The sequence below is a fragment of the Aphanomyces astaci genome (assembly GCF_000520075.1).
Source record: "Aphanomyces astaci strain APO3 unplaced genomic scaffold supercont1.106, whole genome shotgun sequence".
Taxonomy (NCBI): Eukaryota; Oomycota; class Saprolegniomycetes; order Saprolegniales; family Verrucalvaceae; genus Aphanomyces; species Aphanomyces astaci.
Genome location: NW_009798369.1, coordinates 89,687 through 111,591, shown reverse-complemented (window position 1 = coordinate 111,591; position 21,905 = coordinate 89,687). Strand labels below are relative to the sequence as shown.

Sequence of the window (21,905 nt, the reverse complement as noted above, 5' to 3'; positions counted from 1 at the left end):
TGTGATGTTGGTAGGGCAAGGGGTGGTGCCAGTGGGCTTGGGGGTGATGTTGGTAGGGCAAGGGGTGGTGCCAGTGGGCTTGGGGGTGATGTTGGTAGGGCAAGGGGTGGTGCCAGTGGGCTTGGGGGTGACGTTAGTAGGGCAAGGAGTCGTGCCAGTAGGCTTGGGGGTGACGTTAGTAGGGCATGGTGTCGTTGCGGGGGTGCCAGTGGGCTTGGGGGTGACGTTAGTAGGGCAAGGGGTAGTGCCAGTAGGCTTAGGGGTGACGTGAGTAGGGCAAGGAGTGGTGGCAGGCGATGTGGTTGTGGTAGGAGTGGCCACAGTTGTGGTTGGGAGGATGGTGGTGGGTTGCTTGGTGGGGGTGTCGTTGAGTTTGCCATCACGCAAGATAGTGCCGACGTTGATACGACCGTACCCGAAGCGGTTGTTGGGCCACGCCTTGTCTGAGACACCGCCGCAGTTGGGAGATCCAGGGGCAATCACAGACCCGTCAGGACGAGTCCACTGGGCTGGTTCAGGTTCCAAGATGTCGCGATCGGCAGTCTTGGTGATGTACGCGTAGATTTCATCGTAGGTCAAGTCAGATTGAGCGCTTTTGAGCAAGGCGACGACACCGGCGACGTGGGGGCCAGACATGGATGTACCCGCCATGCGAACGTAGCCAGTCAAGTTCTTGGCGTTGGCAGACAAGGTGAAGAACCCAGGGGCCGAGATGTCAGGCTTGATGATGGTGGTGAGCGTGCCGTTGGCAGCCTTCGAAACCACAGGGCCTTTGGAGCTGAAGAACGCCAACTTGTTGCGCTCGTCCGTGTACGAGCCGATAGCGCCGACCGAGATGACGCGCTGGTAGCCGCCGGGGAACCCCGTGGACTTGCACACGGGACCCGAGTTGCCGTTGGAGAAGATGGGCGTGATGCCCACGGCGCGCCACGCCGTGATGGACGCCTCGTAAAAGTCGTCGTAATCGCCTTGGCCTCCCCACGAGTTGTTGATCACGTCGGCGCCGAGCTTGCATTCAGGGTGCGTGCCATCCAGCCGAGTAGGGCACACCATGAACTCGGCGCATTTGGCCAAGGACACGTCATCCCCCGAGTTGACATACAGCCCCATGCACGAGATCCACTGGGCGTCGGGGGCGACACCGATGCCGTACTTGCCCACAATCGTACCGATCGTGTGGGTGCCGTGCTGGGCCGAATCGATGGGGAGGGGGTGGGCGGTGCCGTTGTACGGGTTGAACCAGCCCTTGTTGGAGCGCCAGTTGTCTTTGAGTGCAATGTGCGAGTACGCAGCGCCCGTGTCGATCGAGCCCACGACTACGCCCTTGCCGGTAAAGTACTTCCAAATGGAGGGGGCGCCGACAGTGTCCACGCCCCACTGGGGGGTGTCTTCGTTGGCCGAAAGGGTGGTGGAGGCGGCGTCGGTAAGCGGCTCGTCCAAGGTCGTGGTGAACCGTCCCGTGATCTTGCGCACGTTGGGGTTCTTCGATAGCTTTTCAATGTCTTCCTTGGTGAGACCAGTGAGGAACGAAGCGCCGATAAGCCACGACGTGTGCACGACCTTTCTCTCGACGTTGTCCAGCACACTCTTGAGGGTGGACTCGATGGTCACGACGTCGTTGTTTAACGCGTTAAACAACGTTTGCTTGCGGTTCTCGCCTTCCGTAAACGCTAGTGTGTTGACATTCACACCGTAGAAGTACGCAATCGCGTCCACAACGGGCTTGGCTTCCAACTCGCGACGGACACTCACAGACACTTTGGCCTGCACGACGGCAGCCATAAACGACAACGCTACAGCTACTTTCATCTTGGAAGGTGAAAGTAATTTCTAAAATGCCAGTTCTCGGTGGCTCGTAGGTCACCGGCGCAACCTGGTCAGACAAAGGGCATCTATCTCAATACAAACCCCAAGACGACCCTTTGCGACCAGGCCAGTGTTGCAACTCACAGCCATCTGGGTGATGCTGGTCCCCTCTATTTATCGTACATCGTACGTCGTCGTTGTACGGTTGTATACAAATATGTAGTAAACTACATTTTATGGCAGTACATTCTCGGTGCAAAATGAAGTAATCTGAGTTCAACGGAGAGGTGACTGTCGAGTGTCCAAAACGGCAACCACCTGGCAATTGTATGGGAGCTACATTGATTGAGCACATGTTTTGATGAGGGGGTGATCCAGAGAAAACGTGGGAGGTGCTGGTTACACGGGCTGAATACTACTAGTACAATGTAATACCGTGCTATAAATTGAAAGTTCTGTCAATGGGAACATTTTAGGTAGGCCAAGCAGGGCCATCAATATCTACCTGTCGTACAGGCACGAGGACTTCGTTTAAAATCCTGTCGACTAAGTGTTGTTTGTACATCGATACGATTCGGCTGGATTGGCATGGTTGGGGGTTCCCCTTCTGCAGTTATGCAGCATCTACGAATTGCGATTGTGTCTTTGGAGTTTTCGTGACCTGAAGTTTGGTTAACTTAACTATATCGGGCTACTACTATACACTTACATAGCTGCAACACCACAGATTCATGCACAGTACCATGTCGACCATCGACACCTCAAAGCGACAGTCCGTAGAGCGCATTGGTACTGACTGGTACGAAAACCATTCGTATATTGGTACGCTGCTGCAAATCCCAGAGTAAGGCGTATTCCATACAATAGGTAGAGGGGATAACCCCCTGCTGACTATGGTCGGCCAATGTACATGTACAAGGGCGATTTCAAGTGCGAAAACAGTTTGGGGAGAGAGCAATTACAATAGTCAGGCCACAACATGTGAGTAGTGTACTGATGGCGGCATGTGTTGATTATTCGAAGTGTGCCTCCGAAGTTCGAGTGGTCAGCTCGATGTCGCTACTGCTCGACTTGTTCAACAAAAATACATCACGTCCCTGCATCGTCTCTTTCAGCTTAGGGATGTGCCAGCAATTCAGTACCTCGCCGGTCAAGAATACATGGCTCCACAAGCCCAAACAGTTTGGTGCAATCCGAAGTTCGAAGTTCCCATCCTCACCGTAAAAACTGCCATTGCCGTGCTCAGATCCCTCATCTAATCGAAGCAGCGTGTGCAACGTGGTGTACCACTCCAAGCGATTTGACTACCCGGTACTGGCAAACCAAATTTGGCCGACAACCACCCAATGGTTGGTTGGGAGGACGCCATGGAGTAGATATAGGGGGGACAGGTCTCCTGTATCCACCTCAAGAAATCGTGGAGTGGTGCCAACTGCACATCGAAACAATGACATATTTACGCTTTGTGGGCCATGATTTCAAATTGTGATTCCATCGCAAACTATCAGGCGAATCATACCCCCAGTGGGTTGGGCGTCACCTGATCCGAAGTTGGTAATGATGTATCAAGTCGACTGTGTCCCGCATTTGAAAACTGTCCTAATAGTACTCGATGGAACGACGATCTCATATTCCTTTAATCTAACGTTACTTGAAGTGTACTAGGTTATTGAATACTAGTACTAGATAGTTGAATACTATTAATAGTACGACCTACACCCACACATGGAGCTGTTCCTTCTCCTTTCGAGCGTCACACCAGGGTGTGAAAAATGTAAGGTGATGGGTGTAGGTGGGGAGCTAGCTGCCTATAAAGGGGTTTCTTGGCATTGGTCACAGCGGAATGGATTGAATATCTACATACCCGACTTGTCCAGTCCTTGATAACAGGCAAGAGGTGGACATGTCTGGGTATTTCTAAAGTCCAACCCCCCCTTTTCCGAGTCAACGATGGGGGGGGTAAATTAGTCAAGTGGGATTTTGAAATACACGTACATCCGAGTTGGCTTTTGCACAGTTTGTTGTGTACCAGCGATGAATCATTGGTGTCCGCCCAGCCTGGGGGGTTCAAAATATCCCTGCTTCGAACGTAGAACTGTGTGGCAACAAGGTACCTTCACCTGGTACGCACTCAATTTCTAAGGGGGCAGCGTGCTTATGCTACTACCCCCTGCCCCCAATACCTTGCTTACGCTACTGGATGCTTATGTGTTTAAAGTGCTTTTAGATACTGTATAACAATGACTTTCCTCGGCCTAACCATGCTAACAACGTTCACTTCGCTCGTTGACGTGGGGAAGTGTACTGCTAGAGCTGGGGGGGGCTGATTAGCAGGGAGGTAGTTTATGGAAGCCAGTCTTTTGGAAGGGGGACGACAATTGCACTTACGCGCCACATCCCAGCCAAGTCACATTGTAACTTGGCTGGGAGGTACATCGGTTGAGATGACGTTGGCGACGTCAGTGGCAAAGTATCGCATGTAGTTGTGTGGCAGTATTCCGTCGTGCTGAGATCGCATGCCACTACTTGTTGTGTGTGTGTAGCATCGTGCACGCGTATTCTGGTGTATATGAATATACCTGTCTCGTCGAACTGTGCCAAGAAATACGCTGCTCGCAACTCGTCTGAATCCATGAGGATTTCTATCCTCCTTCGCTCGTGATCTTTTGAGCCGTCCGTGTGCTTGACGGGCAGACTTCTTGATCGCGGCACCTCCACCCAATGCCCCTTGTGACTCATCCTTTGATGTCCCTCCGTCACACGATCAAGGGCGACGTTAGTTATTCTACAAACGATGTGATCATTCGCGTGTGGAGAGCATACAGCTGCCAAGTCCACAACCCCCAAACAGGCAAGTCATACTGTACCATTGCGAAGATGGCAGGGGGCTGGTTCAAAGCTAAGGGGACATGCCGAATCGACAACAATTCAGTCGTTGGCCATTCCTTCAGGTACTAACTATATTCCCAGAAATCCCCGTCAAACACCTCGTACTACGATGGTATCAACCAACTTACACCGCTGTGTGTCTTCAATGGCGATACACTGCTATTGCTTGTTGTCCTCTTGCATACGTCACTCACTTGTTTAAACGGATAGATATGGGTATTTCCTTGGGCGAAGTGGCCAAAATCATCGGGCATGTGTCCAATTTTAGTGCAACAAGGGGTAGAAGAAACCTCGATTGGGTGCTTGCCCCCATATCCCCCCCAAAACTCTCGTCTTCTTTATCGCTCTCTACATTATACATGGCTGCCATACCAACCGTTTATTGCAGCCGCCCATATATGTATGTGTTCGTTCACGTCGATTCACTATCGAGAACACTGTGAATTCCACGTTTTACAGCTATTATAAATGGTGTGATGCAATGTCGAGTGTATTGATTACAGCTTGACCCCTTCAAAGCCCCACACTTCCACCGCCCAGCAATGAAACTGGTGCGGGTGGGTGAGCGCAGGGCTGTCGAAAGTGTCGCACGGCTGCGTGAACCCCCTCGCTTCGTCCAACTGGAGGCACAGTGCCAGTCCCGTGGGCCCCCCTCCCCAAATGATTGAGCCACTGGGCCCCCCATACACGAAATTGCTATCCAAGCCGCTCCACCCGTACACGGACTTGTGCTGAAACACAAACGCCCTCCCGTTGCCATACACTTTTTTCGAGTGCTTCAACGACGACGGAGTAAACGCTACTCGAAATAAAGTTGTTAAAATCTCCAATATATTAACAACTACCACCACGACGACGACAATAATATACTTGAATCTTTCGTAATAGTATGCATATCACTGTTGCAAAAATAAATAAATAATACTCTTGAATCATGTAGTATATATATATATATATCAGACAATCAGACAACTCCCCATTCCTTTACTATACAGTACCTATGCAACAACCACCATGAAAATTCATAAAGCAATATACATGTTGGCTGGTACTACACGAAAACATAATACATACAAGTGAATATATAATATCATCGTACATATATATGTATGATCCAGTGAACCGATTGTAAGCAGCCACAGCCACATTAAAGTGTACGGAAACATGTAGGATGTATGTACAGTACACTACCTCCAAACACTTGATCTGTAGAGTCCTTGATAGCCACGACGGTCGGGCCGCGGTCGTGCACTCGGTGGTACAGCACACTCGAGTTGAATCCGTGCTCTTGGGTCGTAAAGAGCAGCTTCCAGTGGTGGCACTGCAAGTGCGGGGGCAGCGCCGCCGTCAGTATGCGCACGTGGTTACGCTTAAGGACCACCGACGCCTCAAAGTACGCCAGCCACTTGTTCTGCTTGAGCTTGGCGTGCGCTGTGTGCCACTCGCCCTTGTCGTTTGCGGCAAGGGGGGACCCTATGACTTTGTGCTTGGCTTTGTACTCTTTGGAGGGAGGAAACATGGCTCGGCTCATGGATGTGGACGATGTCGTGGCGGCGGCGGCGGTGGCACTGGTCGCCGGATGTTGGCGAAGGTACCGCAGATACAGCGCCGGTGTTCGAAACGTCAAAGTCAGGGGCAAAGTCGCGACCTACACAACACACCAGAAAACACTGCTGGTGAGAACTACCATAATTAGCCAGCGTCCTACTAGATTTATTGAACTAGAAGGGCTACTGACTACAGGAGCTACGATGTAGATCATCCTTGTCCTAACTGTACGAGCTAGCTAGCTACAGTAGCTAGGCCTCATCCTACGAGCTCAAGTGTGTTCGAGCTAGCGGCTACAGTACGTTGTAGCCTCGTCAAAATTGTAAGGGCTGCAGTACTTTGTAGTGGCTACGTACAGTAGCTAGTCTATCATATCCAACTAGTCATGTGTGTGGGCTATAATACATGGGCTAGCTAAAGAAAGGCGAGAGCGCACTCACGTACGTACTTGCAAATGTGACGTGAGCTCGTCCAGTGTCCAAGTAGCCGAGTCGGAGTCGCCTTCGACGGCCACAAGCACATCTCCTGGGACCAGAGCATGCCAAGTCGATGGAGTTGACGACTCTGCGGCATCGTTCGTGTGGACTTCGAGGCTGCCGTAGCTCCGAGTACAAGTGGCAAATGTCACTGGTAGTGGCAACGAAGCCACGGTCACTGCGATATCGCCGACAAGATCTCGACCTGTTGCAATGAGGTTCATGAAGGAATCGAACATTCGGGTGTATGTAAGTATATATATATATGCATGCATGTAATGTACCGAGAGGCAGGGCCGCCGCTTCCACGTCTCGCGCTGCCGACTGATCGAGACGTGAGCAACAGGCTGGATCGAGAAAGTGCGTACCTGTTTCCATTGCGCTGCCGTGGCGCGAACGTGTCGCGTGGAGCCGCGCAGGAACTGAGTGTACTCGTCACTTTGCGGGAACAGTGCCGTGGCAGTGGCGTGCGAGTCGCAATGGCCATGTAGCAGAGGTTTTCGGAATGTGATCGAGATCGGCACAGCCAGCTTGCCGATGTACGTGCGGAACGTCAATGCGTCCATTGCATTCACCGATGTGTCTCCATTGACTGCCATAAGCACGTCGCCAACACATAACTCCTCTGCAATGTCGTCGGGGACATGCCCAACTTCCCACGCGCCGTAGAGCTGCGTTGAAGGCACGAGGCCAATCCCGAGGGGTTTCTTCTTAAACGTGAGCGTGACTTCGGAGTGGGCGACCTGCACATGATGCTGCTTGGTCGACGATGCAGGTGCGGTGGGTGCAGTTGGTGTGGACTTGCGCATGTCCTCGGGGAGGTGGATAAGCGCTTGGGAGTTGTAGCTTTTCGCAACAAAAAGATACACCGGTTGAAGTTGCCAAAACCCGAGACATGTGTTCGGGGTCAAAGAACTTGCACTTTGTATGTGGCAATCAAGAAAACGATGCATTGCCAAAACCAGAAGTTGACACTATTTCCAATCCCCTTAAATAGTGTACGTTACTGCCTCCAAAGCTAGTGGATGATGGTGATGGATGCGAAGGTGAATGTCATGATGCGTAGGTGCTTCATCAGACCACCGTACTACCTGTACCAAGGCGACAACAATGATATGAACGATACGAATCCCGAGCATGCATGCACAGCGAAAGATCCGGCGGCGATGACTACTTCAGGGGGCAGACTGGTTTGTTCCCGCAAATCTACTGTATATCATGCGACACCCTCACGACCATCGTGATCTGCGACGTTGCATGAGTCCTTCATCATAAGTTAAGGTACTACATGTACCCAACCATTAGGATAAGCTTCACGCACGCGACATCGTGTAGTCGTACTATGCACCAGCATGGTAGCACTCGTCGTTCGTTGCCTTCATCGCTCACCAAGTTGGAATTTCCAACTCGGCGATTTTTGAATGGCTTTACATTTTCTCATATTGATGGAGCTGATAAAACGTGTGGGATGCCAGTTTTTACGTCCACTTGAAAGGATAGGTTTTATTAAATAACGCCAGGTTTTATCAATCCGAACCACTCTCGTTACAAGTAGTACGGTACCTACAATCGGACAATTCCCACGAATTCCAAGCATATCGTACATCGTACGACATCGGATTTAAACCTAATCAATAGTCATGGCTACGTGACTTCATCGATAACTGCGCTTCCGACTAGAAGTAAGTATGGTATATAGTAACCAGTGTGAGATAGGCCTGCCTGCGTGCGCCAGTACTACTAATACATAGGTAGTATCCATAGCAGGACCGTCAAACGGGTTTAACGTCATGTCGGAAGGACGTTAAAGTTACTGTTCAGTACTTCTCCGTCCCTTCCAATACGAACTTAATCGAAGCATACAATCTTCGAGTTGATTCTCGACAAGTGCTGGCTCTCTATATCGCATTTACCAGGATAGTTTCGACATGACTTGATGTTTGTATGCTATCGTGCCAAGCTTATTACTCACTTCTGCCTGTGGCATGCTCCGACAGCATCATTCCCCCCTTCCATCGCAAGCACATGTCCGTATCCGCTTCGACGTATCTTCGCAGGTTGGAGGAGGACAGCGGGTCCGACACCCTCAACATCGTGCTGGGTACAGCCACGGGGGTGATTGTCCTCGTGATCTTGATCCTGTTCTGCCATTCGAAGCGCAAATCCAAGCAGCGGCGCGAGGCGAGGCGGTTGCGCCGTGAGCGGCAAGGGCATGCCCCGTCTGCCGTTCCGAAAGACAGCGATGTATACATGGAAGCGGACAATCGAACGATCAACTTGCCGATGATGGGCCATCAACAACACAACCAGAACGGTGGAGGAAAACAACGCGACGAACAAGACATCTACATCATGCGCAACAGCGAAGACGTCGACTACCACAATCATGCCAATGGTCAGAAACCTGCCAATGTGGCCGCCCCGTTGCCATTCAAGATGGACCCGACGCTCTTGAAAGCCAAGGTCGACTACTCGGACATTCAATACACGCGCAAGCTGAGCAAGGGGGCATTCGGCGAGGTGTGGCTCGGTCAGTTCCAAGGCAGCTACGTCGCCATCAAGCAGATCCTCGAGGAGCGCAAGACCGACGCCAAGGAGATCGAGTGCTTTGTCGCCGAGATCAAGCTCATGGCGACGTTCCAGCACCCCAACATTGTCGACTTTCTTGGGTTCTCGTGGAACCCCAAGGACGCCAATCTGTGTGCCATGACCGAGTACATGAAGAACGGCGACTTGTTTGGTACGTTCACTCTTCCTTTCTGTTCGACATTTACCTACATTCATGGTTGTCTTTTATAACCTCGTTCTTTTATTTTCTATTGACTGTTCTTGCATGGTTGCAGTGTTCCTGCAAAAACGAAAGGCTACGCTGACGTGGCGCCACGACAAGATCCAAATCGCCATCGACATTGCGCAAGCGCTGGTGTACCTCCATTCCCTCAGCCCCAAGGTCATTCATCGCGACCTCAAGTCCAAGAATGTGCTGCTCGACGACCGATGCACGGCCAAGCTGAGCGACTTTGGCATTTCGCGCCTGCGTCAACTCGAAGAAACCATGACCGCGGGCGTCGGCACGGCGCTGTGGGCCGCCCCCGAGGTGTTTCTCGCGATGAAATACAACGACCGCGCGGACGTGTACTCGCTCGGCGTGGTGCTGTCGGAACTGGACACGTGTGCGATCCCGTATGCTGACCAAGCGATCGGCAAGAACGGCAAGCTCGACGGCATGGCCGTGATCAAGCTCGTGACCCAGCAGAAGGCCAAGCCGACGTTCTCGCCGTCGTGTCCGGAGGAAGTGCGGGCGCTGGCGTTCCGATGCTTGGACTACGAGCCGGACAACCGTCCCTCGGCCGCCGAAGTCGTCGAGATTCTCAAGACCCACGTGCGACCGGCATTAGAACAAGTCTAATACTTTATCCTTCTCTTTTTGTCGCAACGGTCGACGTATGTAACAGATTATTACTATACAGTATGGGTGATGTTCCGTGACACTTTTTTTAAAATCTAGTCGAAATTCGTGTTGATGAAAAATGAATTAATAGAGTGGAAATAAATATCCATAGGCTGTAAAACAGTGCCGAGCCACTTGATTTTATCCAGTTACCTGTCAAAAATTGCATCTGATTGGCTGAATTTCAGAGTGATTGTTTTCGACCAATCATGGTTCGTGACACTCGATACACTCCGAACCCGCTAGATAATTTGTGCATGAAATGCTACTCTCGAGTAACGTTACCCAGCAAGACATTTTTCTCCGCGGACTTGAAGTGCTGATGGGGTATCCAGGCGTACTTAACACACACCCAATAATTTGTGAGATTTTCGCTCGCATTTGCCAATTTTGGGAATGGTTGAAATCACCAAATCACTATTCCAAGAAATCGAACAAAACAGTATGATTGGATAAAAACAATGAAGGCTGAAAGAGTAGGCTGTAACAAATGATAATCACGTACTATTAATATTTATAGTAGTGATATTACTACTATTAATAGTATCTATTACTAGTAGTAAAGATACTATTAATATAATAGTACCCTCTTTAACATTCATTGATACTACTACGTACTACTAGTAGTAGTCCCGTTAGTATATACCGGTACCTCGAATAAGTACTAGTAAGTTAGTACTATTAATAGTATTGTATTTCGTTGGTCAGGCGATTGTTGGGCGGTTCAACCAACCGCTGGAGGAAACAGGACGTTCGGCCAAATTCGACGATGTTTATCGTGTCCGAATTATGCTGGTTTGACGATGTTTATCGTCCCAAATCAAGGTAAAAATGTATGTTTCATGCCATTAACCGGATTATAGGTCGATTGTAAATACCCTAAACAGCCAAGTGGCCATACCTTTCGAATTCAAATTTATAGGTATAAAACTGTTTTATACAAACAAATCAAAATTTGGTCACAAAAACAACCGGAGTATAATTATGGCAAAAAGAAATGGTCGAAGCTAGGCTCGAAACGCGGACTATGTCGTCTGCAACCTGGAATCAAACCAACACACTAATGATGCACCTTGCTCTTCAATGGTATTTAACTGTTATAGTACAAGATTCGTGGCAACCAATTCTTGTACTATAACAGTTAAATACCATTGTAGATGAAAACTGGATTCAAATCGGAGGCACAAACTTTAATTCACACTGGTAGTGGTGATAAATCGACGAACTCGCTGTGCATACGGTCATCATGGTGGCTGCATGGTCAACCTTCGTCCCAATCATCGTATATCCCTATTGACTAAATGCCCCAAAAGTTTGAATTGCCCTATTTCATTTGTATCGTTTCCGTACTCATGGTGAATCTATCCAAGATATTGTGCCAAATCCGTGATTTGACACGATAAACAACGTGATTTTTGCATTATTCGTACACGTTAAACGACGGGGGTTTCGTGCTGACGAGGTGGGAGGAAACTATTCACTGTCAGTAGAACACACAATACAAATACCAAATAAAGTACTCGCGTAGCAGCGGCACGACATACGGACTACATGCCGCTTTTTCCAAAAAGATGAATATATAGGACATTCGGTGACGTGCACGATGGGGGTTATCCCTCGTCAAGGCACAGCCTGCTCAAAATTATACAAGCGACCTCCGCAGCGCTACGGTTTGCCAAATTTTATGGACGGATGCTCTGTGGTTTGCCAAATTTTATGGACGGATGCTCTGTCGTTCTCACTACAAACTAAAAGTCCAATCTAAGAACACTTTTCCGAGACGCTGGCATAGCAGTCACGTAGTACACTCAGCTCTAAGGTCTCGAAACCTCAAATATTACCATATTCTAGCCCTAAACGCCATTTTGGGGGAGAATTCAATATTACCATATTCTAGCCCTAAACGCCATTTTGGGGGAGTATGTGTTAATATTATCGATTGTACTTAGCATTTGACGATTACTACAGTAATCTGATCAATTTCATAACATCCAATCAGCATCGTCCACACGTAGCCTGTTTATGTACGAATCGGACTTACAGGAATTAAAAGAACGTTCCAGAGATTGTACTTCAAGTCCACGGACTCAAAAGAATTACCCGAGAAATATCCATGAAGGGAGACAAGTGATACTTTTCGTCTCTGTCAAATCAGAAATATGACTTTTGAGCCATTTCTGAAATGATACAAAGATCTCACCAACTTGTAACATTAGGGAACGCGATGCATCTACGTTTAGCAGTGTTGGTGATCGAGAGCGCTGAGAGGTCAGCGTAGCTACGTTGCCTCTCCACGTGCGACCAAACATTCACATCTCGTGGATATTTACCCAAGCATATGCAACGAATGGAAGTCCTTGGAGGTGTCCTGTTCTTAGAAAGGGTAACCACGTGTTGAGAATGGTGTGTTGTTGGGTGGTGTCACCGAACCAAACTGTCACAACCATTTTGGCGAAATTTGTGCGTTTAAACGCTTGTGATTGGCTAAAATGTGGATGCAGAGGCGGTCCCGTATGCAAAGGCATCGACATTCACCGGCTCTGGTGCCTCCAACATGGTTTTGTCATTCCCATATATCTCCTTCGCCCCTCATCTATAGTCATGTCCCTGCGGCTCCGGCAGCTACAAGAGGATGACAGCAATGTCGCACTCAACATTGCGCTGTTGTCTGTGATCGGCGTCATCGCGGTCGTGATCGCGTTCCTGTACTGCCGATCCAGGGTCGCGCGACAGAACGGCCGTCGTCGGAAAGGAGGTGGCCACCGCAACTTCATGGACGCGGACCAACGAACAATCCATCTGCCCCTGCACCATCGCCCTGCGCCGTCGCTTGCGTTGCCTCGTGGCGAAAGCGACATCTACATCATGCGCAGCAGCGACGGCGGCACCGAGTACGAACACCCAAGTCGGTCCAAGCAGCAACAGAACGGGTTCCTGCCCTTCAAACTCGACCACATGCTCCTTAAAGCCAAGGTGGACTACGCGGACATCCATTATACTCGCAAACTCAGCAAAGGCGCGTTCGGCGAGGTGTGGCTCGGTCAGTGCCACGGGAATTACGTCGCCATCAAGCAGATTCTCGAGGAGCGCAAGCATGACGCCAAGGAGATCGAGTGCTTCGTGGCCGAGATTAGACTCATGGCGACATTCAAGCACCCGAACATTGTCGACTTTCGAGGGTTCTCATGGAATCCCAAGAACGGCAACATGTGCGCGTTGACCGAGTACATGAAGCACGGCGATTTGTTCGGTACGACCTACATTCTGTCGTTCTTTTCTCAATTTACCTACATTCCTGCATTTCTTTTACTCAACTCGACGGTTTCATATTCTAGTGTACTTGCAGCGAAACAAGGCGGGGTTGGCGTGGAAGCATGAAAAGGTCGGCATCGCCATCGACATTGCGCAAGCGCTGGTGTACCTCCATTCCCTCAGCCCCAAGGTCATTCATCGTGATCTCAAGTCCAAGAACGTGCTGCTCGACGACAACTTTACCGCCAAGCTGAGCGACTTTGGCATTTCGCGCCTGCGTCAACTCGAAGAAACCATGACCGCGGGCGTCGGCACGGCGCTGTGGGCCGCTCCAGAGGTATTTCTCGCGAAAAAGTACAACGACCGCGCGGACGTGTACTCGCTCGGCGTGGTGCTGTCGGAACTGGACACGTGTGCGATCCCGTATGCTGACCAAGCGATCGGCAAGAACGGCAAGCTCGACGGCATGGCCGTGATCAAGCTCGTGACTCAGCAGAAGGCCAAGCCGACGTTCTCGAGGTCGTGTCCGGAGGAAGTGCGGGCGCTGGCGTTCCGATGCTTGGACTACGAGCCGGACAACCGTCCCTCGGCGGCCGAAGTCGTCGAAATTCTCAAAAACCACGTGCGGCCAGCACTTGATAGACCGTCGTTTTGAAATTGACTTATAAAACCTATTTAACCACATTTGACCAGATGGCGATTCCACCTTCTTAATATTTGAAATTCTCAGTTGATTTGGCTAAAAATACAAAATTAATTCTAAATTCTGCAACGGTACCGTCGCACTATGACCCATCAAGCACCGCCGCCGGAACGGCTGAATGCTATAGTACATGTTAAAATATGGGGCTCTTGTGAAGTCGCAGAGCCAAGCACCTCGATAACGATAGACGGAATTTAGCTAGGAATCTGATTGGTTGATACATCAAGTCGGTCGATTTGAAAATGCGACAAAATGTGGCGAATATTATCCAGCACGAAGTGAACCACGCACGATGCGCCAGGTCACTCTCTGTCAAACAGCAGAAGCTGGTTGTTACATATATTGCCCAGATTAGAGTCCCTCGCTTTGTCGTCTTCTTTTTGCAGACTTTGACGCTCACGTGAATGAATCACGCAGTAAATGAAGCGTCCAATCAGAGCAGTATATTTAGCGGTGATCAACCAACCAACAGCTTGTCGTTGTCTTGACCTTTCCTTAGTGTGTTGTTGTACATGTATATTGCGCGACCAATGAAGGCGCGCGAAATTGTACTGCATTTCATCCACAAACATGCATGCAGCACGCAAAACCACACTTCGAAACTGTACATGAATGAATATATTTACCACCCTGACCCTTTTACGCACAGGGTTGTGTATAAAACGCAACATGTTTAAACGCATGGCGCCTGTCTTTTTGGTGCAAAGCACCCCTCCGTGTATATTATTCAACGACCCTTACAAACGCTTGGATATATATTTAAATACAACCAATGTCATCCGTCCCGAGTCAGCATGAATTACAAACGGCAGAGAGGGACGCAAGTCCACTAGCTGACCATTCCTCACGTCTTGGTAGTCGCACCAGACACACAATGGCGGCGGCACCTACACATGCCTACTATCACCGCCTTCGCCGCCTAGATGGAGACAGTGATGCGCTGAACATTGGTCTCGGCATCGCCATCGGGGTCATCGTGCTCCTTGTGGCCGGGTTCTGGCTATACCAGCGGCACAAGAACAAGCGACGACTCGAAGAACGGCATGCTCGTCGTGCTGCCAACCAACGGGGCAACGTACGGCACAGGGACGAAGAGGCGGACCAGCGCACGATCAACTTCAACGGCCGCCAACCTGCCGCCGTGGCCAACCAGCCAGCGCCGAAGCTTCGTCAGCCTCCGCACCACCAACCCTATGGGGACAATTACGTGTTGGAGGACGACGAATACCGCCACGCCAACAACAAAAAGGCCGCGGCGAAGCAAGGTTCGTCCCACACTTTCCAAAATTCCCATGATTTCGTTGCCCGAGCTCACTTTGCATGCTCGTGTAGCGCTGTTCCAGATGGACCAAGAGATGCTCGACGCGAAGCTCGATTTCAACGCGATTCAGTACACCCGCAAGCTGACCAAGGGTGCATTCGGTGAGGTGTGGCTTGGCCAATACCGCGGCAAGTACGTTGTCTGCACCCTGTCACATATTCCTGTGTGACACGATGGGACTACTACTGCATGCACTGACCATGGCGTAGGTATGTCGCGATCAAGCAGATCTTGGAAGAGCGCAAGAACGACACCAAGGAAATCGAGTGCTTTGTCGCAGAGATCAAGCTCATGCTCAACTTGAAGCACCCGAATATTTTGGACTTTTTGGGGTTTTCGTGGAACCCCAAGGACCACAATTTGTGCTTTCTCACAGAATACATGAAAAACGGCGACTTGTTCTACTACCTTCAGAAGCGCAAGACAGTGTTGACGTGGAAGCGCGAGAAGATCCAACTGGCGCTGGACATCGCCCAAGGCCTCGTGTACCTGCACTCGCTCACGCCCAAGATCATCCACCGCGACCTCAAGTCCAAGAATGTCTTGCTTGACGAAAAATTTACGGCCAAGATCAACGATTTTGGCATTTCCCGGTACGTTTTTCGCCGGAAATTGGTGTTTTTTTTTCGTTTTTTATATGGTCGGGTTGTTCAACCAAGGATACTCGTGTTGACGTGTGGATGATGATAGTGTGCGCCAATTCGAAGAAACCATGACCGCGGGCGTCGGCACCGCGTTGTGGGCAGCCCCAGAAGTGTTCATGGCCAAGAAGTACAACGACCGCGCGGACGTGTACTCGCTCGGCGTGGTGCTGTCGGAACTGGACACGTGTGCGATCCCGTTTGCGGACCAAGCGATCGGCAAGAACGGCAAGCTCGACGGCATGGCCGTGATCAAGCTCGTGACCCAGAAGCGGGCGAAACCTACGTTCAGCGAGTCGTGTCCGGCGCCGGTGCTGGAGTTGGCCATGCTATGCTTGGACTACGAGCCAGGGAACCGACCGTCCGCGGCGGACGTGGTGCAGCTCATTCAATCGCAGATCAAGCCAGCGTTGGAAGCATATTAACAAAGTCACCATGTTGCTATGTGTGTATGTTTACTGTACGTTCGCCGAGTGGTTTTATCGTTGCCAGAACATTTTTTAATGGACAAACATCACAAACTACGCTATGTACATACAGTGTATTGAGAATTTCACCCAAATTTGGACTTTATATAGAGTCCATGGGTGATGCTGTAGACAGACAATAATACTGTCAGATCTCGAAAGCTATCTCTGTCTACCTGGTAGACCAGGGAGCCGCCACCCAACCAACACAGTTTTCACGACGATACTGCTAGGCCGAATACGTAATACAGTACACCTCGCTTGAACCAAATGGTCAAGAGTATACTCAAAGCTACTACTCGAACGTACTATTGGTACTATTAATACTCCGGAGTAACGTTAGTTGTACTAACTTACTATTAGGAAGATACCATTCTCCATCAAGTCCACGCTGTACGACAGGCAATGATGGCGACATGAAAAGCTGAGGGGGGGGAATAGCTCACTGTCAAAGCAGGTTGATTAGAATTTTAACCGGATATTATTCCTAACTTAATATTGCCTTCTTGGGGGGAATAGCTCAGGTGGTAGAGCATCGGTTTCTTAACTCAAAGGTCGTGCGTGGGTTCGATCCCCGGCTTCCCCCGGATTATTTCCGCAAGGATTTATCCGTCCCTCCCCTGGGGAATCCGGATAACAAGGGCTGCGTACAAAGACGAGGACCGAACTTCGAAGAAGATCGGTCGAAGCACGAGGTATGAAACGTTGAGCGAAGAAAAAACCGAAGATTACACACCGCCCCTGATCGAGCAGGCGCGTTACAATTGGCGAAGCGGTTCCATAACATGTGGTTCTAGTATCCAAGATAAAACAACGCTAACACAAGTTCTGCATTTCAGCAGAATAAAACAACCCTTACTTTATTTCAGCTGCTAACTAATCGAGTTGCAGCACCAGACCAGGCCAACTTACGCCGTACAACCACCAGTTCATCACGATGCATACCGTATTAGGATGTGAAATGGGAGTACTATACATCGTGTAGTCGTAGTGCGCCCTTGCTTTCCACGTACAGTGCTAAGGTTAGAGCAGATCAAGAGTTGAAGGTATGGCATAGCTTTGAATCATTGGACAGAGCGACGACTACATGTACTATAGCCTAACTATATCCCTAACGTTATATACATTACTCGGAGTAGATAATGTTAGTACTGTAGTGATCACGGATGGGAGGTCATGTATGTGGCCATAGCTCCTTCAGTTTCATTGCGTCAAGCACCTTGACATGTTGACGTAAAGCAAGTTGTTTGCCAGAATGAAAACGGCAAACAACTTGTTTTACTACGAAAGTGCCAGTAAAACCACCTTCAACCAACCAATCATCGCATTAGATGAAGTAACTTTAAACAACGCACCCAACCGTTATTCAAGTTACTTTAGACATTATTTAAGCCTGAGAAATTTTTAAACAATGAATTTAACCCTGCAATTGCCAAAAACGATGCAAAGCACAGTACATACCGGTAACGTAAAGTTCCAATTTAAAAGACATATAATAAATGGAAGCAGCTCGGCACGGGTTTCGACTTCTGAAAACTGATAATTCAACGGGTCTTTCCAACATGCCCTAAAACATTTATTTTCAAAGTATATATTATGTCCTAATGTCCCATTTTCTAAGCAGAAACACCTAGAAACACCTCAAAAGTAGCGGACAATTTAAGAAACTTATTTTAACTTGATCATAGTATTGATTTCTGCATATATTTTGTGTGGTTATGGTATAATATTCTGTCATGTACATATTCAATCTCAACAGTATAGAGCCAATTGGTTAATTGATTTACTTCGAAGTATGTAAAACACATGGGATCAAGAAGAACATTTATTTAAAGAGGTATTTCTACACGAATTTCAAAGTGGGTGATTGGCTGAATCCACATAAAATCCTACTTCGTAAACTCGTAGGAAATAAACTACTTTGAAGTATGCTACTAGTATACTGTAGTAGGACAATTGAAGTGTAATTCCCTGTGAGCAACAGTCTTTCAAAAGAACCAGCAGCGGAACGGACCCTTTGTGTTGCTACTACATTATTCGCCCGGGGGGTTAATCACTGTCTAATACTATTAATAGTAGTACTCCGTATTGTCTGTCGACTGTACGTTGCATCGGGCGTCGGTACCACTGACAGTGAAATGCGCATAACCACCCACCTGGAATGGTGATGTTAGGGTTTACACTGTTTTGGACTATGGTATGATAAGAACAAGGTAAATGTTTGCGTAAGCTTAAGAATATAAAAATGAATTGTAAGACTGGATGATGGAAAACTGTCGACTGTATTGTGACACTGATCAGGATTCACAAACTGTCTCTCCTCTCTACCTGAGATTCACAAGTTGCGGCTCTAGCTTCCTCGCCCTCTGTCGTCATGCTTGCTACTACGTGTTTCGTACTAAGTAGTGTAGTACTTTACTTGTTAACAATCCGCCATGTCAGCATCAACTGTGGCGTACATGCTTGAATCGTATGGATGCAATGCAAAGTTGAACGAAATAATATGAAACGAGTATCCTGATGTTTGTATGCAAAACAAATTAAAATTCTCGATGACCCAACGACACCCAACTACCCTTCCAAGTACTACTCTCTTTACCTATGAATCATCGGCCCAGAACGATCATATCCGGATACCATTGGCCTACTTACAAAACCCAAGTGTGTTGGAACCTTCCGGATAAGGAGAATCATCACGAACTGTCGTCATCAACGGTGATGGTGGGTGAGTGGCAGGGGACAAGTGTGTTGGTCTAGCACTTTTCAATCGACCAACCACCACACACACGGCTCAGCATGGTCGTATATTATGCCAAAAAGCACTCGCTGCTCCAAATGCTCAAGCTGCAGTCGTCCACGTACGTCGCCATGGATGTGCAGACCACATCGCTGGCCTTCCTCAACGACCGCACCGTGTATTCGATGAACCAGATCTTGGACGCGTCCTGGTCCACGCACCGCACTGTGACCCTGCGCCTGACCAGCAACGACGGCCTCATCACCAAGCAGAAGTTCCTGTTCGACTGCCAGGCCGATCTGTTCTTTTTCCTCGTGGAGCTGGGGATGGAGCCGAGTCAGTTTGGCGGCACGGTCCAACGAGGGGCGTTCACCAACCCCATCGGCGGCACGGGCTTTCGCAAGAGCTACTCCAATCGAAGCCACCACCGAAGCCCTCGGAAAAGCAGCTCCAAGAGCGATTATTATTAGAGCCAGCCTCGCCACATTATTTAGTTTATATTTAGTTTTAAGTTATACGCATATATGGCATCCATGTCTTCACATGTCGATATGTTCCCATTATACCATTCGATCCTGAGACGTATACAAGCATACTTGGTCCGCTGCACCAAGTAACTTCATATTGACATCGTTATGGCGCCACCAGCGTTCGTCCCGCAGGTTTCAAACCTCGCTCCAACAACGATACTAGTAAAGTTGTACTAGTAGTAACAGTAGCTAACGCTAGTATTAGTACAACCTAATATACATTTATATACTCAGAATAATACTACTGTATTAATAGTATGTGTTTTGTGCGTTGTTCGTGTGCAGAGGGCCGGTGGGACATTCACATTTCTTACGGCGCAGCTTTGCAAAGGGGAACCCCCCAGACTCAATGTCTGACTAATTGCAAGTGTACACGGGATCAATGCGTGCTCTCGTTTTGTATTCCGGTACTGTAGTGTTTCATACTATGTATTATTCACGTTATTACTATGAATACGTAGTATCATACTTGAAGTATAATACTATAATAGTAATAACGTTAACGTCAATAATATCATGTTTTGATTCAAGTTAGCTTACAACTGTACTATGTACTGCCGAGTAACGTGACTACGTAACTTAGTACTAGTATTTAAAATAAGCTCCCATCAAAAACTGCAGGCCGACTTACACACTGGAGTATTATTTTAATAATACGTACCTGGTACTTATTCGTATACAGTAGTTAGTACTCATGCCAGTGTTGTTTGCAGATGGATGACTAACATATCAGCCAGTGCTACTACTACTTACAGTTAGTACATAGCACTAACTGGTTACGTAGTACTGTAGTGCAATCAGTGACAATAGACCAAGACATGGGCGTTGGTTGTGCAATTGCTTCCACGTTACATCGTGTTATCAATATGCACCAGATTTCCTCGACACACTCGATGCATTAGGAGCGCTTATGCGACCAAGGTGGAGGCCGTGGCGGATTCGTACTTCCAGTTGGGGCTCAACTTGCGGTTTTGGCGGTAGTAACGAGCCAGGCGATGGATGCGGGATTCGATCAAAATCAAGCGGAACTTGGAGTCCTTGTCTTGACGGTTGCGGTCCAAGTGCTTGCGCACGGCGACGGCCTTCTTGATCAACATGTACAAGTCTTCCGGCAATTCAGGAGCCAAACCTATATAGCCAACCCTCGCGTATTCCCACCTCACAACTCGCTCGAGTGTGGGTTAGGCAATACCAAGGACGTGGTAGAGCCGTGGGAATGCAGCGACGGGCCTAGTTCAGGGTCGTCGTTCGTGAGGGAGTGTCCTACGTACCGTTCTTCTTCAAGATGCGCAACACCTTGGAGCCGGTCACGGACTTGACTTGGGCAATGCCGTGCGAGTCACGCAAGATCACACCGATTTGCGACGGGGTCAACCCCTTCTTGGCGAACTTGCACACGTGGTCTTCGACGTCTTCCGCCGTCACTTTGAGCCACGAAGGAGGAGTGCGCTTGTACGGGCGAGCAGACTTGCTGATACCCTTTCCGCCGGAATGCATACGACCCATGTTGATTTACTTGGTGCTTGAACGAGGAATCCAAAAGTACCATCGCCGCCCCTCTCGTTCCTAGCACAAGCACCAGTCAGAATTCTGCCAATCACAGTGCGAGAAGTATGTCCACCAATCAAAATCCATGCTGGTTGCCAGTAGCCAATCCACGATGAGAATGGGTTTTACGTTGCGTTATAACAAGCTAGAACACGTTTTATCTGGGCAATGTGAACTTTACTGTTAGCCTCGATCAATAATGTGCATGGGGGGGACAACATGCATCCTGGCAAGAGGTTTAACGCTTACCACATAGTGTCGAGCAAGGACCTGTAGATTGAATATAGCTGCTCTGAATAGCAGTGCGAGTGTCAACAGGTGAGGATGAGTGGGGGGACTTAAGGAGGCCAATGCAGTGTATGAACTGGGGATGAAATTAGGTGCTGCTGTGTATGTACGGCTATGTAGTGAACGATACGTTTCGTTACATGTATTCGTGCTAACGCTGTCGGCATTTGCTGTTGCCGCCTCCTTGCAATCCTATGATAGGATTGTCAGTTCAAGAATCATCCATACATGCTGCGTGCCTCGCCACA

The 21,905-nt window shown here is 49.0% G+C and overlaps 8 protein-coding genes and 1 non-coding gene across 12 annotated transcripts in view; 5 read left to right on the top strand and 4 right to left on the bottom strand.

Annotated features, from left to right (window-relative positions):
* Window positions 1–1,881, bottom strand: part of H257_17425 (hypothetical protein) — a 3,717-nt gene extending 1,836 nt beyond the window's left edge. The window contains exon 1 of the mRNA XM_009846225.1: window positions 133–1,881. Coding sequence (XP_009844527.1) covers window positions 133–1,809 — 1,677 coding nt within the window. The 5' untranslated portion in view covers window positions 1,810–1,881. The remainder of the gene's footprint in view (window positions 1–132) is intronic.
* A 2,268-nt stretch (window positions 1,882–4,149) lies between these two features.
* H257_17424 (hypothetical protein) lies at window positions 4,150–4,545 on the bottom strand (the record flags this gene model as incomplete). Its single annotated transcript, XM_009846224.1, has 2 exons — window positions 4,150–4,328; window positions 4,386–4,545. The coding sequence occupies 2 exons, from the start codon at window positions 4,543–4,545 to the stop codon at window positions 4,150–4,152; spliced, it is 339 nt and encodes a 112-aa protein (XP_009844526.1).
* Window positions 4,546–5,123: 578 nt separating this feature from the next.
* On the bottom strand, window positions 5,124–7,573 carry H257_17423 (hypothetical protein). 3 transcript variants are annotated; one of them, XM_009846221.1, is made up of 5 exons: window positions 7,088–7,573; window positions 7,004–7,043; window positions 6,692–6,924; window positions 5,887–6,343; window positions 5,124–5,494 (listed from the first exon to the last, which is right to left on the bottom strand). In XM_009846221.1, exons 1-5 carry the CDS (start codon window positions 7,526–7,528, stop codon window positions 5,193–5,195), a joined length of 1,473 nt encoding a protein of 490 aa, XP_009844523.1. In that variant the 5' UTR covers window positions 7,529–7,573; the 3' UTR covers window positions 5,124–5,192. The 3 variants fall into 3 exon arrangements, with proteins under 3 accessions (XP_009844523.1, XP_009844525.1, XP_009844524.1); XM_009846223.1 differs by having other exon boundaries at window positions 6,692–7,043; XM_009846222.1 differs by having other exon boundaries at window positions 5,124–6,343.
* A 1,118-nt stretch (window positions 7,574–8,691) lies between these two features.
* H257_17422 (TKL protein kinase) lies at window positions 8,692–10,218 on the top strand. Its single transcript, XM_009846220.1, has 2 exons — window positions 8,692–9,459; window positions 9,563–10,218. Exons 1-2 carry the CDS (start codon window positions 8,745–8,747, stop codon window positions 10,126–10,128), a joined length of 1,281 nt encoding a protein of 426 aa, XP_009844522.1. The 5' UTR covers window positions 8,692–8,744; the 3' UTR covers window positions 10,129–10,218.
* Window positions 10,219–12,711: 2,493 nt separating this feature from the next.
* On the top strand, window positions 12,712–14,077 carry H257_17421 (TKL protein kinase; the record flags this gene model as incomplete). The annotated part of the gene is made up of 2 exons (XM_009846219.1): window positions 12,712–13,420; window positions 13,506–14,077. The coding sequence occupies exons 1-2, from the start codon at window positions 12,772–12,774 to the stop codon at window positions 14,075–14,077; spliced, it is 1,221 nt and encodes a 406-aa protein (XP_009844521.1). The 5' UTR covers window positions 12,712–12,771.
* An 861-nt stretch (window positions 14,078–14,938) lies between these two features.
* H257_17420 lies at window positions 14,939–16,520 on the top strand. 2 transcript variants are annotated; one of them, XM_009846217.1, is made up of 4 exons: window positions 14,939–15,390; window positions 15,458–15,578; window positions 15,656–16,039; window positions 16,137–16,520. In XM_009846217.1, the coding sequence occupies exons 1-4, from the start codon at window positions 15,000–15,002 to the stop codon at window positions 16,510–16,512; spliced, it is 1,272 nt and encodes a 423-aa protein (XP_009844519.1). In that variant the 5' UTR covers window positions 14,939–14,999; the 3' UTR covers window positions 16,513–16,520. The 2 variants fall into 2 exon arrangements, with proteins under 2 accessions (XP_009844519.1, XP_009844520.1); XM_009846218.1 differs by lacking the exon at window positions 16,137–16,520 and having other exon boundaries at window positions 15,656–16,136.
* Window positions 16,521–17,063: 543 nt separating this feature from the next.
* On the top strand, window positions 17,064–17,141 carry H257_17419. The gene has a single exon. It is a non-coding gene; the product is annotated as a tRNA-Lys (tRNA).
* A 2,136-nt stretch (window positions 17,142–19,277) lies between these two features.
* On the top strand, window positions 19,278–19,835 carry H257_17418 (hypothetical protein). Its single transcript, XM_009846216.1, has one exon. It carries the CDS (start codon window positions 19,351–19,353, stop codon window positions 19,759–19,761), a length of 411 nt encoding a protein of 136 aa, XP_009844518.1. The 5' UTR covers window positions 19,278–19,350; the 3' UTR covers window positions 19,762–19,835.
* Window positions 19,836–20,646: 811 nt separating this feature from the next.
* Window positions 20,647–21,392, bottom strand: H257_17417 (40S ribosomal protein S13). Its single transcript, XM_009846215.1, has 2 exons — window positions 21,093–21,392; window positions 20,647–20,950 (listed from the first exon to the last, which is right to left on the bottom strand). Exons 1-2 carry the CDS (start codon window positions 21,325–21,327, stop codon window positions 20,730–20,732), a joined length of 456 nt encoding a protein of 151 aa, XP_009844517.1. The 5' UTR covers window positions 21,328–21,392; the 3' UTR covers window positions 20,647–20,729.
* Window positions 21,393–21,905: the final 513 nt, after the last annotated feature.